This window comes from Spea bombifrons, chromosome 7 (genome assembly GCF_027358695.1).
Source record: "Spea bombifrons isolate aSpeBom1 chromosome 7, aSpeBom1.2.pri, whole genome shotgun sequence".
NCBI lineage: Eukaryota > Metazoa > Chordata > Amphibia > Anura > Pelobatidae > Spea > Spea bombifrons.
The window spans coordinates 3,358,120-3,376,711 of NC_071093.1; the positions used below are offsets into that span (position 1 = coordinate 3,358,120).

General features: G+C 43.1%; 2 protein-coding genes across 2 annotated transcripts; both read right to left on the minus strand.

Annotated features, from left to right (window-relative positions):
* Nucleotides 1–844: 844 nt before the first annotated feature.
* CNPPD1 (cyclin Pas1/PHO80 domain containing 1) lies at nt 845–6,968 on the minus strand. Its single transcript, XM_053471435.1, has 8 exons — nt 6,751–6,968; nt 5,265–5,367; nt 4,630–4,711; nt 4,267–4,387; nt 3,232–3,360; nt 3,041–3,102; nt 2,665–2,782; nt 845–2,132 (listed from the first exon to the last, which is right to left on the minus strand). The coding sequence occupies exons 1-8, from the start codon at nt 6,847–6,849 to the stop codon at nt 1,476–1,478; spliced, it is 1,371 nt and encodes a 456-aa protein (XP_053327410.1). The 5' UTR covers nt 6,850–6,968; the 3' UTR covers nt 845–1,475.
* Nucleotides 6,969–8,954: 1,986 nt separating this feature from the next.
* Nucleotides 8,955–16,600, minus strand: ABCB6 (ATP binding cassette subfamily B member 6 (Langereis blood group)). The gene is made up of 19 exons (XM_053471372.1): nt 16,072–16,600; nt 15,592–15,729; nt 15,317–15,500; nt 15,005–15,097; nt 14,222–14,414; nt 13,874–13,995; nt 13,026–13,135; nt 12,444–12,509; nt 11,960–12,085; nt 11,801–11,877; nt 11,488–11,551; nt 11,000–11,085; nt 10,842–10,899; nt 10,606–10,710; nt 10,166–10,340; nt 9,848–9,960; nt 9,488–9,582; nt 9,281–9,349; nt 8,955–9,157 (listed from the first exon to the last, which is right to left on the minus strand). Exons 1-19 carry the CDS (start codon nt 16,588–16,590, stop codon nt 9,001–9,003), a joined length of 2,550 nt encoding a protein of 849 aa, XP_053327347.1. The 5' UTR covers nt 16,591–16,600; the 3' UTR covers nt 8,955–9,000.
* Nucleotides 16,601–18,592: the final 1,992 nt, after the last annotated feature.

The following is an 18,592-nucleotide window of genomic DNA, read 5'->3' on the forward strand; positions in this document are numbered from 1 at the left end:
TATCAAAAGATAGAAAAAGATTGGTTGTGATTCCTTTTGAATACATGTGATTAGAGAAAAGGTTATATTGTATTGTCATGTATCTGTATACAAGAACATCGCTGGCACTGCTACAATATTGCACTATTGCTTTGAAACATCTATGCTACTTCAAGAACCAGATCTGTGCACAAAAAGATGTGAAATTATCTTGTGGCTCACTAATGGCCCACAATGCCGGGGGGGGGGGCAGGTGAAACACGCATCACACAAGAAATAAAAAAGGTCCTCGTAACTCAATAAAACTAATCAAACAAGTGCCATCTACATTGCTGGGTCTAACATGACCAGTTTTAACAGCCGTGCCCCATGTTTGAGATGATTGGAAAGTGAAGTTATTCGGAAGCCATGCTGCGGTACATAAGACCTCAGCAGATTGGAATATCCTCTAGTGATAGCACCGAGACACCACGCGGTCTACTAAAGACTCCATTTTTCCAAATAAGATGCATCATATAAAAGTTTCAAACTGTGGGCTTCAGATTCCCTTTAGACATAAATGCAGCCATTACTGGGTATTACCATATATAAGGAAACCGATATGGTCCACAAAAAGGCCAGGAATTGTGTATCCTCGCACATAGTTAAAGTATTTTTTGCCATCGCTGAAGCTGGGATACCCACAAATTGTGGCCTGTTTGCAGTCCTCGCACAGCCGTGGTATAACACAAACTAAATTTAAACACACATCCACTTATACTATATAAACCCTACTTGACTCGTAACTCATTTCATTTTATGTAATTCGTAATTTATGTACGGTTTGGAATCAGCAGATTCCATTCAGGAAGAGATCCCACGAGGCAGCACTTTACTGTGCATTTTTGTTTATTTAAAGAACTGTAGAAATCCAGGACAAATAGGCAAAAATATAATCCGGCGGAGAGTGACTGTTTAGAGCAAATATTAAAAATAGCATTTCAATGCTAAGTACTGCGTGAGTACATAATACAATTTAAAGATGAATAGCCAAAGAAAAAGGAAAACATATCAATTTGCTAGAGTGCATATGATGGCTAAATCCAAGATAGAGTGCATGGAAAACTAAGTGGCATTCGTTATGTGCAAAGGCAATGGTTACCGAACACAACCTTTTAAATCGCAATCTTAACTAGATAAATGTTCCTGACTTCTTAGGAACAACTTGTTTCTTATTTAAAAAAGTATTCATTGTTAGAACAAGCATTTCACAAACCTACTTGTTCAGTGGTGGCCAATAATCCATTCCTGTTTGTATATGCAATTTTCTGTTAAATGGCAAAAATAGTAACTTGTGCATTAAAAGAAGAACTAGATTGTTAAAAAAGTGCATAAACAATACTATGTTATTGACATAACATCAAGTCCTGAAGGCTTTAACCTGCCCCATCTCTAAAACAATAGGGTTACATTTTTGTCTGTTCTGCCTGGAGGAGCCCGTGTAACTTTTGAAGCGACTATCCTGGGACAATGAACGTTTTTAACCTAGCAATATCAGTGGTTGCGCAGGACGACTGCCTTAGTTCCAGAGGGCCAGATAAGTCTGTCTTGGGCACAGGACTTGGCAAGAGGATGGGATCATCGGCTATCACCGAGCAGGAGTTTGGGCAGCTTGAGCAAAGGAGAGTATCAGGAAAGCTGTAGTGGGCTAGTCCACGGAAGGCACGGTTATACTGTTTGGAGCTGTACCAAGTGCTGTTGTGTTTGCTGGTCTGGGGCCATGTGGATATTTTGGCTTTGGAGCAGTAAGGACAATGCTGGTCCGGAGGTTGGGATTCCTCACCGCCAAAGCCCCCTGTATCACTGTAGGCAAGTGCTGTTAACACCGAGCCCCAGAGGTAGAAAGCCGTTGCCGTAACCCCTGACCGTCTCTCCAAGGACTGCTCTTCCAGAGAACACGGAGGAACCGGCGTGGCAGATCCGAGGCTGTCTTCTGGGGAAACAGATGCTGGTAAAGTGAGCGGTATAAAGATTCCTCCATCTGGGCTCTGCTCTGTAGCTGAAGGAAGCAGTTCCGTGCTGTTGATCCCCCACGTCGCCTTGTGCAATACAGCAACCGAAGCAAACAAGGTGGCAACTCCCGTCAAATACACAAGGCCCAGAATGCAAGCAAGCTGTGGAACACAAAACAGAGCAATTCATGAATAAATACAATCATTCATTGTGCAAAAACTGCATTCAAATCAGTTGTTTCCTCTCTGTATGTCAATTCCTTTAAAGAGTTGCAAAGATACCAAAGGTTTACAATTTGTACTGTAAAGAAACTTTCCTGCTAATAAGAGTTTGTTTCTCAAATCACAATAAATAAATGTATGCACTCCACTCCACATGTTTTCACACCTAAAATGCCCCATTACTTTTTATAAACACACAGGCAGTCGCTAAGCTATGCACTGTCCATGACGCCATTTGGGTAAACTATGTGATTAAAGTGAGGTCTCAACAAAAACATAAGATCTCCGTAACCTATTTTGTGGTGAAATTTTCTTGAAATTGTTTCATTATAATTGTGATCTCGTAACAATAATCAGTTTCGATACCAATTGAGAGAGCGCATTATAAAGGGTGATTAATGAGGCTAAAAAGTGCAAATAAATAAAATAGCAGATCTCTGTAGAATATGCATGCAGCAATAACAGAGCTTACCTTGGTAACTTGCTGACAGAAGTCACCGAACACCTTCTGCCACAGGCTTTGCTCCAGCAGCACACACAGGTCTGTGTACGTAAACCAACCCCTCTTCATACCCTGCTGTTCTGCCACCCTAAGGAAGGGACAGAAAAAAAATGCAATGAACACCTACTGGGGAAGGGGGAGAAAATATACAGAACACAGAGTGCATGCAACATGTGTCAAGATAAACAGCATTCAAAAAAGTTTAAATTACAGAGAGAAATGAAAAAAGATTGGTGACTCAAGATTCCATAGATTGTGTTTTATATCATGGGCAAGTATAGGACTCTAACAGAGAGAGTTAAAATAAAATAACTGCTGCAAGGGCCCACTTTTCTGCCGTACTCACCGTCCTTCCAACCATCGCAGCACCTGGAAGAATTCCCTGGGGTGAGTGTATAAACTCCAGTCCTGTTGTATGAGAAAAATATATATGGAAATCAGATCACCAGCCATTAGTAAAATGCAAAGTTATTTCTTACAAATCAAATAATGATAGTGAGTCTAAATCATGAAAATCCAGGGGCATTAGGGTCTTACAATGGCTCGGAGGAAGTTCATCTCCAACGTGTTGACTGTTTGGACATCGAGTCTTCCAGCTGCCCCCCACTCATCATTAAATACCTCCTCTTCTTCACCCTCATCATACAGGTACTTGCTGGCTACCATCTGCAAAGAAAAGAAAAAAACATGTTTGGAATTGATACGTTTCCACTGCGCCAGGGGGGCATATTCACTAACTAGTTCAATGCACGTGGTTTCCAAAATAACTATAGCAGGTAATACCTCAGGCAGTTTATTTAGTAGGAAGACAAACACTTGCTGCTACTTCAAAATTGACATTGCCAAGACATCAACAAATTAGCAAACAATCCGCATTATAACATTACAAACTGTTCACAGTTTTGTAACAACCATCTAAAAACCTGCACCGTCCTTAAAACTCTAGATCACTGGAACATGAGCTTTTTATTTTACACCATTCCCGGTTTATGACATCATGGGGCATCACATGAAAGCCAGCCACTGCAATTGGCATATGGCGACTTTTTTCTCTCTATACGAGTCACTACTGACAACGTAATGATGCATGACTTGCTTTATACCAAATATCGTTTTGGATTTAACCATTAGCGTGCCAGACGGGGAGAAATACATTGCATTGTGGGTTAACTGGTTCTCAACTAAGATCCAGCAATAAATAAAGTTATTTGTACTGTCATTTATGACAGCTATACTGAGTCAGTCATGACAAACGCTTGGTCAGGAGCAAAGATTTTATTTCCTGGCAGTAAAGCATTGAAAATAAATCACTCACTGCTTTGTTCTCACATGATTTCCAAGAATGCGATGTATCCACTAACTGGATAAACGGGTTTATAAAGTGAGCGCTATATCTTGTGATCATTCCCTGCAGGGTAAAGAGGTTGCCTGTGAAATGTAAAAACTAAGGGTCCTGGAACCCCTCTGTCCTTTTTCACAACCAGTTGGGACAGAAACCCGTTTCCACAGCAGCTAATGTTACCTGGCGTATACTGATTAGCTGACCGTTCTACTACTGATGACATCGCTCACCATGGATACGAGGAACAGATCAGATGATGAAATTTGCTGAAGGTACTCAGGGTTCCTGTTCCGAAGTCTTTCGATGTAAACCAAGGCCAGCATCATAGAACATGGAGAGATACAAGCCTCCCTGTCGAAAGGTGAACAAGAGGTCACACATCTAGTACTTCAAGTGGTTAAGTAACTCAAATCCTATGTTTTACCAAAATATGTGTATACAACAGAGCAGCCATCTTAAACATCCTGTTTTCAGTGTCTGTGTGATTATTCCTCCCCATTAACTGCTCCATTATTTTAAACCTGATTTGACTGCATGGCTTGTATAGCAGTCAGGCCTCAATTTAATTGGGGGAAATTGATATAAAAACTCACCTGGACACATGTGCTGCATATTTTTTCTGCAAACGACGGATGGGACTGGGGGCCGCTTTTTGCAGCAGTTCCACTGCAATATCTGAGAGATGGAGAGACCAGTATAATAATCAGCCTGCAGTTTTACATCAACAGTAGGTTTAAGAGGCTTCAGAATAGCTTTATTTACTAGAAATCCACATATAGTTATATAGCAGAATACACCGTTATACACTAAATTAACAGGGGCCCCGCATCCAAAGCACAATGTTTATCCGGTTCATAGCAATGGCTGTGGGGCGCATGATCTAAACTGGGAGTTTGCCACTTGGCCTGGACATTTCATCTCCTTGACACCCTTGACTTTATCCCGGCCCCGTAGAATGCACAGATAAATCAGAGAGATGACGTTCAAGAAATCTCTCCACTTCAACTAGTGACATCAGGGGTTCAGGGGCTCAATTCTCTTGCAAAGTCCCAGGTTAGGACGTCTGTTGGCATTAACCAGGTGGCCACCATTCTACCCTGACAAGAACAGCATCCTCCCTATTTTAAGGCATCCTCTAAACTACTTAGTCACACAATAATGATTTATTGTAGCCACAAAATGACATTTCCTCTGGAGTCTTAAATGTAACAAAAGATGGGCGACTAACCAGCCACTGGGCTAGAGAGATTTTCCATGGCGCAGTCTCCTTCCCAGCTGTAGTAAAGACGTTTCCGAACCCTCTCGCTCAGCTGAGGATGCCCAGGAAGAAACTGTGAGAGAACAAAAAGGTAGCAAACAACGAAAGGTTGAAATATGAGATATATATATTATACACGTAGACACACACTGCCATTCAAAAGTTTGGGGTCATTTAAAAATGTCCTCGCTTTTGAAAGGAAAACAAATTTTGTCCATTAAAATAACATGAAATGGATCAGAAATCTAGAGCAGACGGGGTTAATGTTGTAAATTACTATTGTAGCTGGAAAAGGCTGATTTTTAATGGAATCTCTTCATAGTCGCAGAGAGGCCCTTTATCACTCCCATCACTCCTGTGCTTCAATGGCCCTTTATCCCTCCCATCACTCCCGTGTTCCAATGGCCCTTTATCACTCCCATCACTCCTGTGTTCCAATGGCCCTTTATCACTCCTGTGTTCCAATGGCCCTTCATCACTCCTGGGCTTAAAAGGCCCTTTATCCCTCCCATCACTCCTGTGTTCCAATGGCCCTTTATCACTCCCATCACTCCTGTGTTCAAATGGCCCTTTATCACTCCCATCACTCCTGTGTTCCAATGGCCCTTTATCACTCCCATCACTCCTGTGTTCCAATGGTCCTTTATCACTCCCATCACTCCTGGGTTCCAATGGCAAGTTGTGTTCGCTGATCCAAGTTTAAGTTTAAAAGGCTAATTGATTGTCAGAAAACCCCTTTACAATTTTATGACAGCCAGAAGTTTCCTGGTTTCCCATGAAAATAGCTCAGGGACCCCAAACCTTAAACTGTAGTGGATATTTAAATTCAACAACATGGTGTGAATAATTTGAATAGATGAAATAAGGCAGTTATGTTAATAGTCTGGTGTTTCCATGGGAACACAGTGTAAAATCTACCTTTCACTAGCTCATTTGAAACTTGATGTGCTTATAAACATATAACTTCTATCTCCAGGCGATTTATACAGCAGGGTTTGCCTGGTCAGCCAAGTTTGGGCCATCAAACCACCGGCCTCTGTCCCCCACTAGGTTACTGACACTAACGCGCTCAACCGCAACCCTCGCCAGGCTGTCACTAAAGCGAACCTGGTTGTTAACTTTGTGTGATCCCCCCCGAGCACAGCCTAAAGCGGGCCTGTCATTTAACAACATTTCATACACAAACCCTACCGGAGAAATCACAAGCTTAGTCAACTGCCTCTTATAGGCCATGATCTCTATCGGTGTGTGTCAGTCATTGTGGGGCAGTTAATGTTGTCATGTCGGTGTGTGTTACAGTCACCGAGGGGCAGTTAATGTGTCGGTGTGTTTCCGGTGTGTATTGCTGCCTGTTGGTAGTTTAATGCGTGAGGTACATAAGTTATTTGACACTCAGGCGAGGGGGGGGGGTGTGGAGTGTCAGAATGGGATGAGGCCCTCGCCTCTTCTTACTCACCGGAATTTCCTGGAAGTCCTGGCGGGCCCCGGGCAGGTGGAACCTGCCGTCGTCCCGCGGGGTGAGACCCCGAAATATCCCAGACATTCTGCGCTCCATGGCGGCCTTGGCGCAACCGGCTAGTGCTGAGAGGATCCCTCGAGTCCTCGCAGGTCCCCGTCGCTCCTATCGCTCTGCCTCACCCCGCGCGCCTCCGCTAGAATGGCCTCTCTTCCGGTATCTGACGGAACTGCGAGGGGAGGGTGAGCCGATGCGATCACTGATTGGCTGTGCTCCTGGTAAACATTAGCAGGCTACGCTCTCCCGCCATATGTGCAGAGTGACACTGTTTGGGGGAGCCAGTGCTTCTCTGGGCTCCAGATCCCAATGGCCCTTTCTTTCCTCCCCTGTACCCCTCTTCCCGCCAACTGTGCTCCCTTTCCTCCCCTGATGCCCCTCTTTTCTGGGAGCTCAGAATGTTTCCTGGGTATCCCAGGTAAATGATACAATAAAATCACTTTCTTAAAATTCCTCACAGAAAAAACCCCAGCAATATGGTACAAAGTCACATGAACCCCCCCCTCCCCCCACAACACTATTGATTCATATGTCTCCATCAGATTCCGCAGCGCAGTACAACAGCATCTGAGTCACTTCACGTCTCAGGGGTAAGAGAAATGTATTCAAAATAAGGAGCCAGAGACGCTCTTAAGAGTTAAGATTTTTATTTCATTTTGCGCTGACAACGCAACCCATCCAAATAGATTATAATTACTACAAAGCAAAAATTATATGCCAACAACAGACATTTATGAGTCACAATTGCTTCCTGGGACCTGTCCGGCCCTGGCGTGGGCCACCGTCACCTGAAGGGTTAACCCTTAACAACAGTAGCTGGAAACTTGCTGGTGTTACGAATTTATTCGCATCATCGTACAATTGTGCTTTTGGAAAACAGATGGCAGTTTTCTCAAAAATTCTATATTTTTTCATATTTTAATGCAATTAAATATTGGAAAATCTCAGCGCAATTGTTCATTTATAAAGATATGTAAGAAAATGGAGAAAATGAATTATTCTCTTTGGGGAAGAGATTAGAGAAATCTATCAAGTGCCACTGGGAAAAGAAAAAAACATTTTTGTTCTACTGAACTACTTTAGATATATTGGAATACTTTCCTTTTGTTCAGAATCTTTTAATTCCCCGTCCATATCTGTAAAGAAATTCTAGCTAAAACCCTTAATACATAAACAATGCAGAATAAATACAGCTAGAGCCCCCCCAACATGTTTCAATAATCCTCAGTAATTATACAGAATCTTAAATTAAAAAAAAAAAAACTTTCCTTTAACCCATTCACCACCTAGGCAGGCAACTGCTACTGTTCACCCCTCTGGAAATCAAAAGGTTAAAGGTTGATCGGATGGCACTATTATTAAACCTGAGCTCGGCCCAAAAAGCCGTCCCCAAAACCAGGTAGAACTTAGCAGCAAATGACTTGTAGAATTTAATATATATATTTTTTTTTACAATTATTTATATTTAAATATGACATTAATTTGTACATCAAACATTATGTCACTTTACATGGAATTCTAGGTTCTTGGCTTGATGGTCTTATAAAATCTTCACACCCTAAAGCTTCTTATACTTTCTTACGATAGAATATTCACAACCAGCTCAACGTTTACTGATCTTTAGGGAAAAGCTCGGAAGAAGAGAGGTCACACTGTACAGATGCGATAGAAGCAATTAACGTCGTTATTTTTTCAGGGCAAAAAAAAATCAGTTTTAATCTCTTGAATCCCCCTTAACTGGTTTTAAAGCTACGACTTCCAGTGCTTTACTTATTTTGCAATAAACTGGGGCATTTGGATAATTCAGGGTTAACAAAACATTTTTAGGACTAGAACTCCCATCTTAAGTTGCTGTAGTCACCTAGGGGGGCTACGTAAACTAATATGACCCAAGCACAATCCACGATGACTGACGGGATTTATCAGAGGTACCCTAGTCCGGCAGAAAGTGCTGGCTGAGGGTGATGTGAGAAGCAGCATGGGTTGTCAGTTGTTCCCCCCAGGCTCGTCTCCTCGGCTCTGATTTGTAGGTTTTGGAGAAGTTGGGTGTTTTTGTCTCAAAAGCACCTTCAATGTGTTCACATATAATTCCCAGACTATAAAGCACACGGCGCTTAGAAGAGGTTCCGTCTGTCCCGGGATGGTGTCCGTGCCGGGGCCTCGCTCTTTGAGGTCACTTATAGGACTTCTGTGTTAGTGGCCCTTCCTAAGAGCTGGTTTTGAGGGTTGCAGCTTCTCCGAACTTCTGTCTTTTCTCTCTGTATCTGAATCAGAGGACTCGTCGTTTCCGCTCTGCTGCTTCTGCCACATGCCAGAGTAGATACCCCCCTTGGCCAAAAGCTCGTCGTGCCTACGAGACAAAGAAGCTAGCGGGTTAGGGATGGGTTTTGTTCCCGGAGATGTTCTAATAAACATCTAGAACCTCAGCAAAGCGACTGTTTCACTGCATTCCGCACATAGAATGAGAGTTTACCTTCCTCGTTCTATTATCTGTCCATCTTTGAGTACCAGGATCTGATCGGCATTTATTACAGTCGAGAGCCTGGAAAGTAAAAATAAAAAACAATTAAAAAAGAAACGCCGATGCATAGAAAGATTTCTTTACTGGTTTTAGGACGTGACCAGAGCTCGTCCGAGACGGCCGGGAGAGAGATCATCAAAGAGACATTTCGTTTCTTACCGATGGGCCACCACAATAGTAGTCCTGTTCACACACACTTTGGCCAGAGAAGCCTGGATGTTGCGTTCTGTCTCTGTGTCCAGTGCCGAGGTGGCCTGAGAGACGAAACATTGAAAACATTTTTAGGAAATAGAGAGAGAAGCAATGCCTTTTTGGGGTTTATTCACTTAATTGGAGGTTTACAGGAAAGCAGCCTTTTCACCTCCTTGATTTCGGTCCGTGCTATGACAGCTCACTCTACATAATGCATAACGAGTAGAAACTGCACCTTTTACTGCACCTTTTATGCAAACTGACGTTTTAATAAATAAAAAAGCAATTATCGTTTAAGGAGGGCATGACGAGCACCGAGTGCATCACCTCGTCCAGCAGGACTATCTGCGGAGCTTTCAGAATGGTTCTAGCGATGGCAACTCTCTGCTTTTCTCCTCCGCTTAACTTCAGACCTCGTTCCCCAACTTGTGTGTCGTATCCTGCAAAACATTCAAGAAGATCATTTTTCTCGGTATGACGCTAAAAGGCTGTGGGGATGCGGATTTATCCCCAGCGGGGAATTTGTTTGGCGGTCTCCACGCACGACATGCCCAGCAGTAATTACCTACTAATAGCCCCCTACCTGCCATCCTTCCCCACCACAGACCAGTAAAACCACCCGGAATGCAGCCAAGAATTACTCACCATCGCGGAACGAGAGAATGCGTTCGTGAATATCGGCGGCGGCCGCGGCTTCCTCCACCTCCTGGTCGGACGCGCTTACGCGGCCGTAGCGAATGTTGTTCCGGATTGTATCGTTAAAAAGAACGGTGTCTTGTGGAACCACCCCGATGTGAGAGCGCAGGGACGCCTGCAAGACCTGGAACCAGAAAGAAGAAATAAAATTCCCAGTGTTCGCAGAGTAACACGTCGCATCAGAGCTCCTCTAGGATTACATCTGAAGAAGAGACCTCGAAGGTCTTGAAAGCTTATCTAACATCTTATTCTATAATTCTCGCCCCAATAAAAAAAGGTATAAAAAATCCAGCAATTTCCAGTTTAGGGATAAAGATGAATCAAACTGCAGGACATTTAACCATCAGGGACAGGACTTTCTCCCCTAACAGCAGACTGTCGTCACTCACTGTGGAGATGTCCTGTCCGTCTATCCGGATACTTCCTCCTTTGACATCGTAGAAACGGAAGAGAAGACGTATGATGGTGCTTTTTCCAGAGCCAGATGGACCAACCTAAGGAATCCACAAAAATACGTTTACTTTGATCACCTTAATGCAACACGGATATAAAATATTGCATCATCGCCCGCTTTCAGACAGCAATAAGTCATGGAGATGACATCAATATCCGTCCAGGTGCTCACCAATGCTACGGTTTGTCCCGGCATCACCGCGAACGAGACGTCGCGCAGGATCTCCTTTCTGGCACATGGGGAACAATAAGACGATATCAGCTTAAGAGGCACAACAGAGATGACGTCGCAGCCGTGACACACGCACACACGTACAAATCCACACCTACCCATCCAAGTAGCTAAAATGCACGTTTTCAAACTCGATTCTTCCGGAACGGAACCTGAGATCGGGGGCGTTCACTACGTCTTTAACCTGAGACACGGAAGAGAGATTTACACCCGTGTGTTTAGCTGCACCTTACAGCGATATCGGGGGAAACACCATTTATGTCAGATTCCAGGTGACATCAATTCAAACAGCCATATTTAACACAAAAATACTATAAACGGAATTATTAATAATGCGCCTGTTCATGCATTCAGATGGCAGGGCTGCTTTCAGGGGGTACAGCTGATACAGCTCTATGAGACCCCCAATGTCTCAGGCAGAGCCAGTATCACCCTTCTGTACCAGCAATGTACATCTCCAACAGAGCCCACGCGTGTAATTCATTGGAGGCCCGAGCCACAGCAAGCATGACGTTATGAATTGGGGGAAAAATAACAAGGATCAGGGCGTAGATTACAGAGGCGTACAATTGAATGTTACACTCACTTCTTCTTCTTCGCTGAAGAGCTCGAACATATTCTCCATGTCAATGAAGGAATTCTGAATCATCCTGATGAGTGAGCAGAGTATCAGAATCCCGATGGTCATCCCAACAGTGCTTATTAACCAGATACATAAAATTCCATGTAAAAGCTACATGGCGAACTTAATGAACAAAGTAACAGACTTTCTTCTTATATCTTATAAAAACTTTTTTTTGTAAAATACCTGGAATTTGCGGATTCAAGAGTCGCGATATCCGCCGACGACTAGATTATTAAATACCTTTTAAAGAAAACCCGTGGAGGTTCCTGCTTACCTGTAATACGTGCCGAACCAGTTAAGAGGTGTATACAGTTGGATAATGTAAGTTCCGAATAGAACGTAGTCCCCTACCTGTGGGATAAAGCAGCGAGGGGTTAAAAGTTGCCCGTTATTCCTGGATATAAATACAGGATCGCTTTACATCCCGACTCACTTGAAACTTATTCTCGGTTACAAAATACGCGCAGAGTAAAGATCCAGCCAGCAACCCGAGTCCGATGATGAGATTCTGCGTCTGATTCAGCAAGGCCAGCGTTGCGTTAACTTTCCATTCCGACACCTAAAAAAAAAAAAAAAGGCAAAACAGGAAACATTTAAAGAAATATAAAACCGGAATAATATCAAAGACTAAAATAACCGCGGGAGGCGCAACAGAATTATAGTATTGCTGGAAAGCGACCATCTGGCACGTCGGGCAAATGCCAACCGCATACTCGCCCGATCTGTCCCGCTGATCGGGTGATGGAATGTGTGGCTGGATATCCCCGGCCACACGCTAGGGGGCCAAAAAAAAAAAAGTCGCATTTCCAGCTGTCGGCCATCGCATGCCAGGGCCGCCCACCCATTGCCGCAACGTCCCCGCTATGTACCATTGACTTGCATGGTTATGGTGAATTGTGGCTATTCGAATATCTTACCTGGTATTTCACAATGGCATCGTTAAATCTGTTCACTTCGTACTCCTCTGCATTGTAATATTTCACCTGAAATAAAGCAGGTCGGAATTAGCTTCAATTCATCAATGGATTCCACAAAAGCGGGATACAAAGAAGAGGACAGCAGACAGCTGGCCCAGATAGTCCGTCTGTAAAGACTCAAACTTTAATAAGTCGTTGGTCTCGTCTTAGATTCAGGAGCCGTATGTCTATCCCATGCATGTTTAATACCCTCACTGTATTACCCTCTACCACTTCTGCTGGGAGGCTGTTCCGCTTATCTAGCATCCTCTCGGTAAAGTGAAACCCCTTTACATCACTTCTAAGCCTCTGAGGTCCCACCAGGGCTCTATAAAGTGCCCACACTATATTGTTTTTCTCCGACTGATACATTTTCCTATATGGCCCAACATCCTACTGACTTTTCCTGCTGGCTTTTGAACATTTAGGAGATCAGACCCAGCAGGGATAATTTTTTTAGGACACCAGGTTTCATTTATTTTGTATCAACAAGCAGGTAACCGGCACCCATTGGGGGAGGGGGGGGCGCAAGCTCTTAGTCACCGTTTCAAAGTTCAGCAAAGAGTCTACGGCTCGAGATTTGGCCTCGTTGTCGCTTGTGTTCATGTCCCTGCGATATTTGGTTCTCCATTCAGTGATGATGATGGTCAGAGCTGTGAAACGAGAAGGTGAGAGGCTCAGGGGCCGGATCCTCCAGCTCATGCAGAAGAGTTTTACACGTTTTAGATATCTATGTAGCTGTATTATATCATATATATTATTATATTATATTATATTATATATATATATATATATATATATATATATTATGTCTGCAAGTTAAAGTTCAATGGGAAGACTCATGGACAGAAATAAATCTCTAATAAGCATAACCCCCAGCGCTGTATACAGTAATAACCCCCAGCACTGTATACAGTAATAACCCCCAGCGCTGTATACAGTAATATAACCCCCAGCGCTGTATACAGTAATATAACCCCCAGCGCTGTATACAGTAATATAACCCCCAGCACTGTATACAGTAATATAACCCCCAGCGCTGTATACATTAATATAACCCCAGCACTGTATACAGTAATATAACCCCCAGCGCTGTATACAGTAATATAACCCCCAGCGCTGTATACAGTAATATAACCCCCAGCGCTGTATACAGTAATATAACCCCCCAACGCTGTATACAGTAATATAACCCCCAGCGCTGTATACAGTAATATAACCCCCAGCGCTGTATACAGTAATATAACCCCCAGCGCTGTATACAGTAATATACAACTGGTTTTAAAAAATCTGCTTTTATTCTGAGAATAGTAATAAAAATGGTTGAAGTTAATTTATTATTCACAAAGAAACAATGTGATGACCTGCCAGTAATTTAAACCGATACTCACTCAGATAAAGACTCATGCAGACGAAGATGATCAGCCCAAACCAAGCATTGAAGGACGATGTGAAGTAAACAATTCCGATGATAATATCAGCAATGGTGGGAAATATACTGAATACGATGTAACTGGAAAGCAGGAGGAAAGCAGAGCAGTCAATGACCTGGAACATTCCTACCAATGTATAACTTTTATATATATTTTTATTTATTTAAAGCTAGCTCATGTAGGAAAGTAGACCCCGTTCCCATGGAGCTTACAGTCTAAGTTACTGGATAAAGGTTCATCCTTAGCCAGTAAGGAGGGCTGAATGATGCCCTCACCTGGGGTAACTTGCCAGGGTTCCTCTATTACCTAAGCAGGCTGTTGATGCTACTGGTTCCCCTATCCACACTCCGTAAGACTTCTCCGGTCTTGCGGCCAAGATGCCAACGCAAAGACAGGGAGTGGAGGTGGGAGAAGAGACGGATTTGCACCTGGCGGTTGGTGAACTGCTGAACCCGGATCCATAGGAAGGTCCTCATGTTGCTGACAAATCCAGTTGCACCTAGAAAAATAAAAGGGGGTGATGTGATACATGGAACCCACAGCAGGAACTCCATCCAGATCACCAAGGAGGGTCAAAGGGGTCAATAGGATCCAAGGGGAGCTTCATGGATTCATCTCAGGTGTCCACTAACTCTCTACAAGGCCAGGTTGGTGGAGAAAGTCATCAACATCTTTCAGCCTCTGTCCTTCAATAATTCATATCTCAAACTGCTTAACCTGGAGAACGTTGTTGCCATTTCTGGTCTTCAACGTGGGAAACTTTAAGGTTTCTCAGCAGATAAAAAATTCACAAGGTGGTCCATCTTGCAGAGGGAACCGAATGTTAGTAGTTAGCGGACCTCTAAAACTGCAATCAGACTTCAATGTGACCCTCAAACACAGGAACGCTCTGTAGACCAGATAACGACGATATGTAACAATGTTACAGCTGCATGCGTACGGTCCGCTGGAACACAACCGCTGAATGTGAATCATCTTATGATATCAGTATATTCGGCAGGGGAAAGAGTTAAAAGGAAGCGCATTGGGAGCCAATTGAATAATTCAAACGTATAGAATAAATAAAGGGGGACCATTTCGTAATCTTACCTGCTCCTCCGCCTTGCAACAGTTTAAGCAGAACGTATATACAGACTGTTAGAGCCAGGGTGTTCCACGGAGCGTTATCCGTCAGATTATTCACTAAGATGGGGAGAAAAAAAATATAAAGAAATGTGATGTATATAAAAAAAATGTTTTACACAACACCACGTGAAGCAACCGGCATCTTCACGCCCCGCGGAGGATCCACTATGCGGAGCATCGCGTGACTCTTCACATCTTATGACAGTTATGTGGAATGGTGAAGGTTGAAAAGGTCGAATGAATTAGAAGCAGAATTCCAACGTTCCACGGTCTCACCTATGGTTTTGTAGTATATGGGAACAAAGACATTTATGACTCTCTCGACTCCCATCAATCCCATGCAGAGAAGCACTAACAACTGCAGCAGGACATTTCCCTTGGGCCAGAGATATGGGATGAGCAGACGCAGCTTTTTTCGCAAACCCTGCCAAGTCGATTCATTTTGATTTCTCAAAAGGGGCTGGAAAAAAAAAACGGGAGGGGATGAGAGCCACGGAAATAACAAGGAAAATACGCAAGAAAGACACGGATGAGGCGGCTTGTCCCGTTACCTGCACGTTCTCCACATCTCGTTCATCTTCGTTAATAAGCAGGATGTACGGCTTCCGCGGCCGCCCCGGGGCGATGATCCCCAGCGTGAAAAGGAGGAGCAAGCAGACGTAGCGCAAAGTCCAGAAGCCGAACTGTACCTACGGCGAAAAAACGCTTCAATCAGTCGCGTTCGCTGAAAAAATTACTTTCATTTAAATTAATTTATTTATTTATATAGCGCCATCATACTCTGCAGCGCTGTACAACCTGGATACCAGAAACTGGGGTACATCTGATTGGCATAAGACTACAATGAAACAAACTCGACTAACGTTCCCTATGGACACTCCGTGGTGAATATGCATTCGGGACAAAAGAAATAAAATAAACTTTTAAAGCTATTTTACCTGGAAAGACGTTTTACTAAGTATCACGACTTTAACACCTTTTAAGTGAATAAATAAAAACAGAAGAGCGCATTCTACGAGGACAAAGCGTACCTTTTGAGGCAGACTGTCCATAGACACCCACCACCAGTGGGGACTTTGCCAGGATACGAACGCCAGGTTCTCGGCCGCCAGCGCCAGAGCCCATAGCAATAGCAGTACGACTCCGTGGCCCCTGCTTCTCTCTCGCTCAAGGGCCCGTGTCCTTTCTAAGTGAAGGAGCCAGATGCTGAAGCCCCAGGCTACTGCCGAGAGGCAGCCGTATACTATCATATATCCGTATATCACTTCGCTGCCGGCAGCTTGCCATATCAGGCCCCCCACAGACTGGCCCACCAGGACCACGGACAGCGCTATCTGCACGCGGTAGAGTCGCGATTTGGGGATGTACTTGGGCTCCATCGTCCTACTCATTTTGGCGTAGAAGGCCGACTGCAAAGCCCCAAACAGCAGAGACGTGCTTAGCAGCACGGAGGGCACCAGCGTGAAATAAAAACAAGGCGAGAGTCCGCGGTCCAGCCACGCTTGGGACACGCTGCCATTGTGTTCACAGTAACTCCCCAGCCTCGCCATCTTCAGGGCAGAAAAAGCAGAGCGTTCCTGAAACAGAAAAAGGTTCGATATAAAATATAAAAACGACACAGAAACGTTAAAGAAATGTTTTCAGTTTCTACGGCAACAGCTTATCAGAGGCTGCTTCTGTGCCACATGACAATTAAGCATTCCCTGAAAAATCAAGAACAATACATCATTTTACACGATTAAAGAATTATCCATGGAAAAGGGTTTTAATGCCAAGTTTAGGTGTAAAAGCAGAGTAGATGGAACAGTGTGGATAAAAAGTTAATAGATTGATTTTCAATCACCTAACGGCTCATAGCAGCATAGAGCAGCGTCCGGATTAAAGTGGGTTAACTGTGCCCATCACTCTTAGCCAGCCACGCTTTTAGGGTTTATATATAAAGAGCAATTGTGGTGCAAAATTATCAAAAGCGGAGTAGCTTCCATAGCAACCAACTGGATATTCTGCTGGTTGCCACGGTTTTATTTTGCTTCTGACAAATAGGGGGGGTTATGGATACAAATCGGAAAGGGGTCTCTCCAGCAGAGCCGCTTATATTAACCATTTTGCTGCCAGAACGATTTAGTAGGAAGGAGGCTGTGTGAAAGTAACAAGGGAACTGTTACAATTAGGAAATAAAAGTATGATTTCTTAAATTGATTAAAATTAATCTATACATTGGAATGAGCTGTAGGGGGTAACTAACTTTTAAGGGAAAAATATCAGAAAAAAACACTGTGAAAAACATCAATAGATTTGAAATATAAGATATTTGTAATAACTACAGAAATGTATATTTCCCATTTATCGTACAGCCGCAAACTCTTTTCTATTTCCTTTGTAAATGAAGTCACACACAAAGTATCACATAAATTCATGACAACCTAGTTGGTTACATTTCTCCTAACTGTCCCACATTCACAGGGACAGTCCCTATTTCTTTAAACCTGCTGCCCCCAGGCTTTTAAGCCTGTGTTTCCTTTAAAGGTTAAACCACCGACCATCCCGCCTCACAGGATCATACAGATTTAATTACTATTTTGATTATCTGTTAATTCCCAAGTGCTCGGCCGCTCAGAACAGGGTTTTTTTGTGTGTTTTTTTAATGCTGGGAAAGTTTTTAAATTACGGTAATTGCCAATTTTATTCTAGTAGGATTGGAAAGGGTTAGTGGTTCCCAACCTCGCAATACAGTATATTAAAAAAAAAGTTCAAAAGTTTATGGGAGATAATATTATATATTTCTTACCAATATTATTATTTATGAATTATAATAATAACAACAAGGAACAAATATATTAATACTATTTTGTCCCATAAACTTTAGGGTTATATATTAAATTACTATTATTATTTTTTTGTTGAATAACTGATTTTTTTTTGTAATTTCTTGGATTATAAAATCGCTTTTTATAATCATATGTTATGCTGGATGTATGCAGTAAGAACAATCACTGGCATGTGAAGTGTTGGTTTGTAGAAACATATTATTTGATGGCAGATAAATGCTTTTCAGCCCATTTACTCTGCTGGAAATCATTATTAGGTGTCAGATATGCCTATCCCATGGATATTTAAATTCACTGTTTGGTTTAAGCTCCACCACTTCTGCTGGGGGTCTCTTCCAGTTATCGACCACCCTCTCAGTAGTAAAATAAAGTAAAACTTTGTTACATAACATCTTAGCCTCTGACCCTCCAGGTTACATTCTAACATGGATCTGCCTGTCTCTTTGTTTAAGGAGGGAGCTGGTCTGCAGTAACAAGCATGGAGTGTGCATACTCAGGGTGTCCTTGACACAAGCTCTGGCCTCACACTCACCTTTTAGAAGTAGTTGCAGATGTCACCAGCACCCCAGGGCTGTTAGGGTAACAAACACACAGCGTGTAGGGCTGTCCTGGCGTGGGTTGTGTTACAGTCTCACAGTGTGTAGCTCTGTGTGTGTCTCTGCAGCCAGGCTGATTGTGTGTGCATGTCTCTGTATGTCTCTGTATGTCTCTGTCTGTCTCTGAG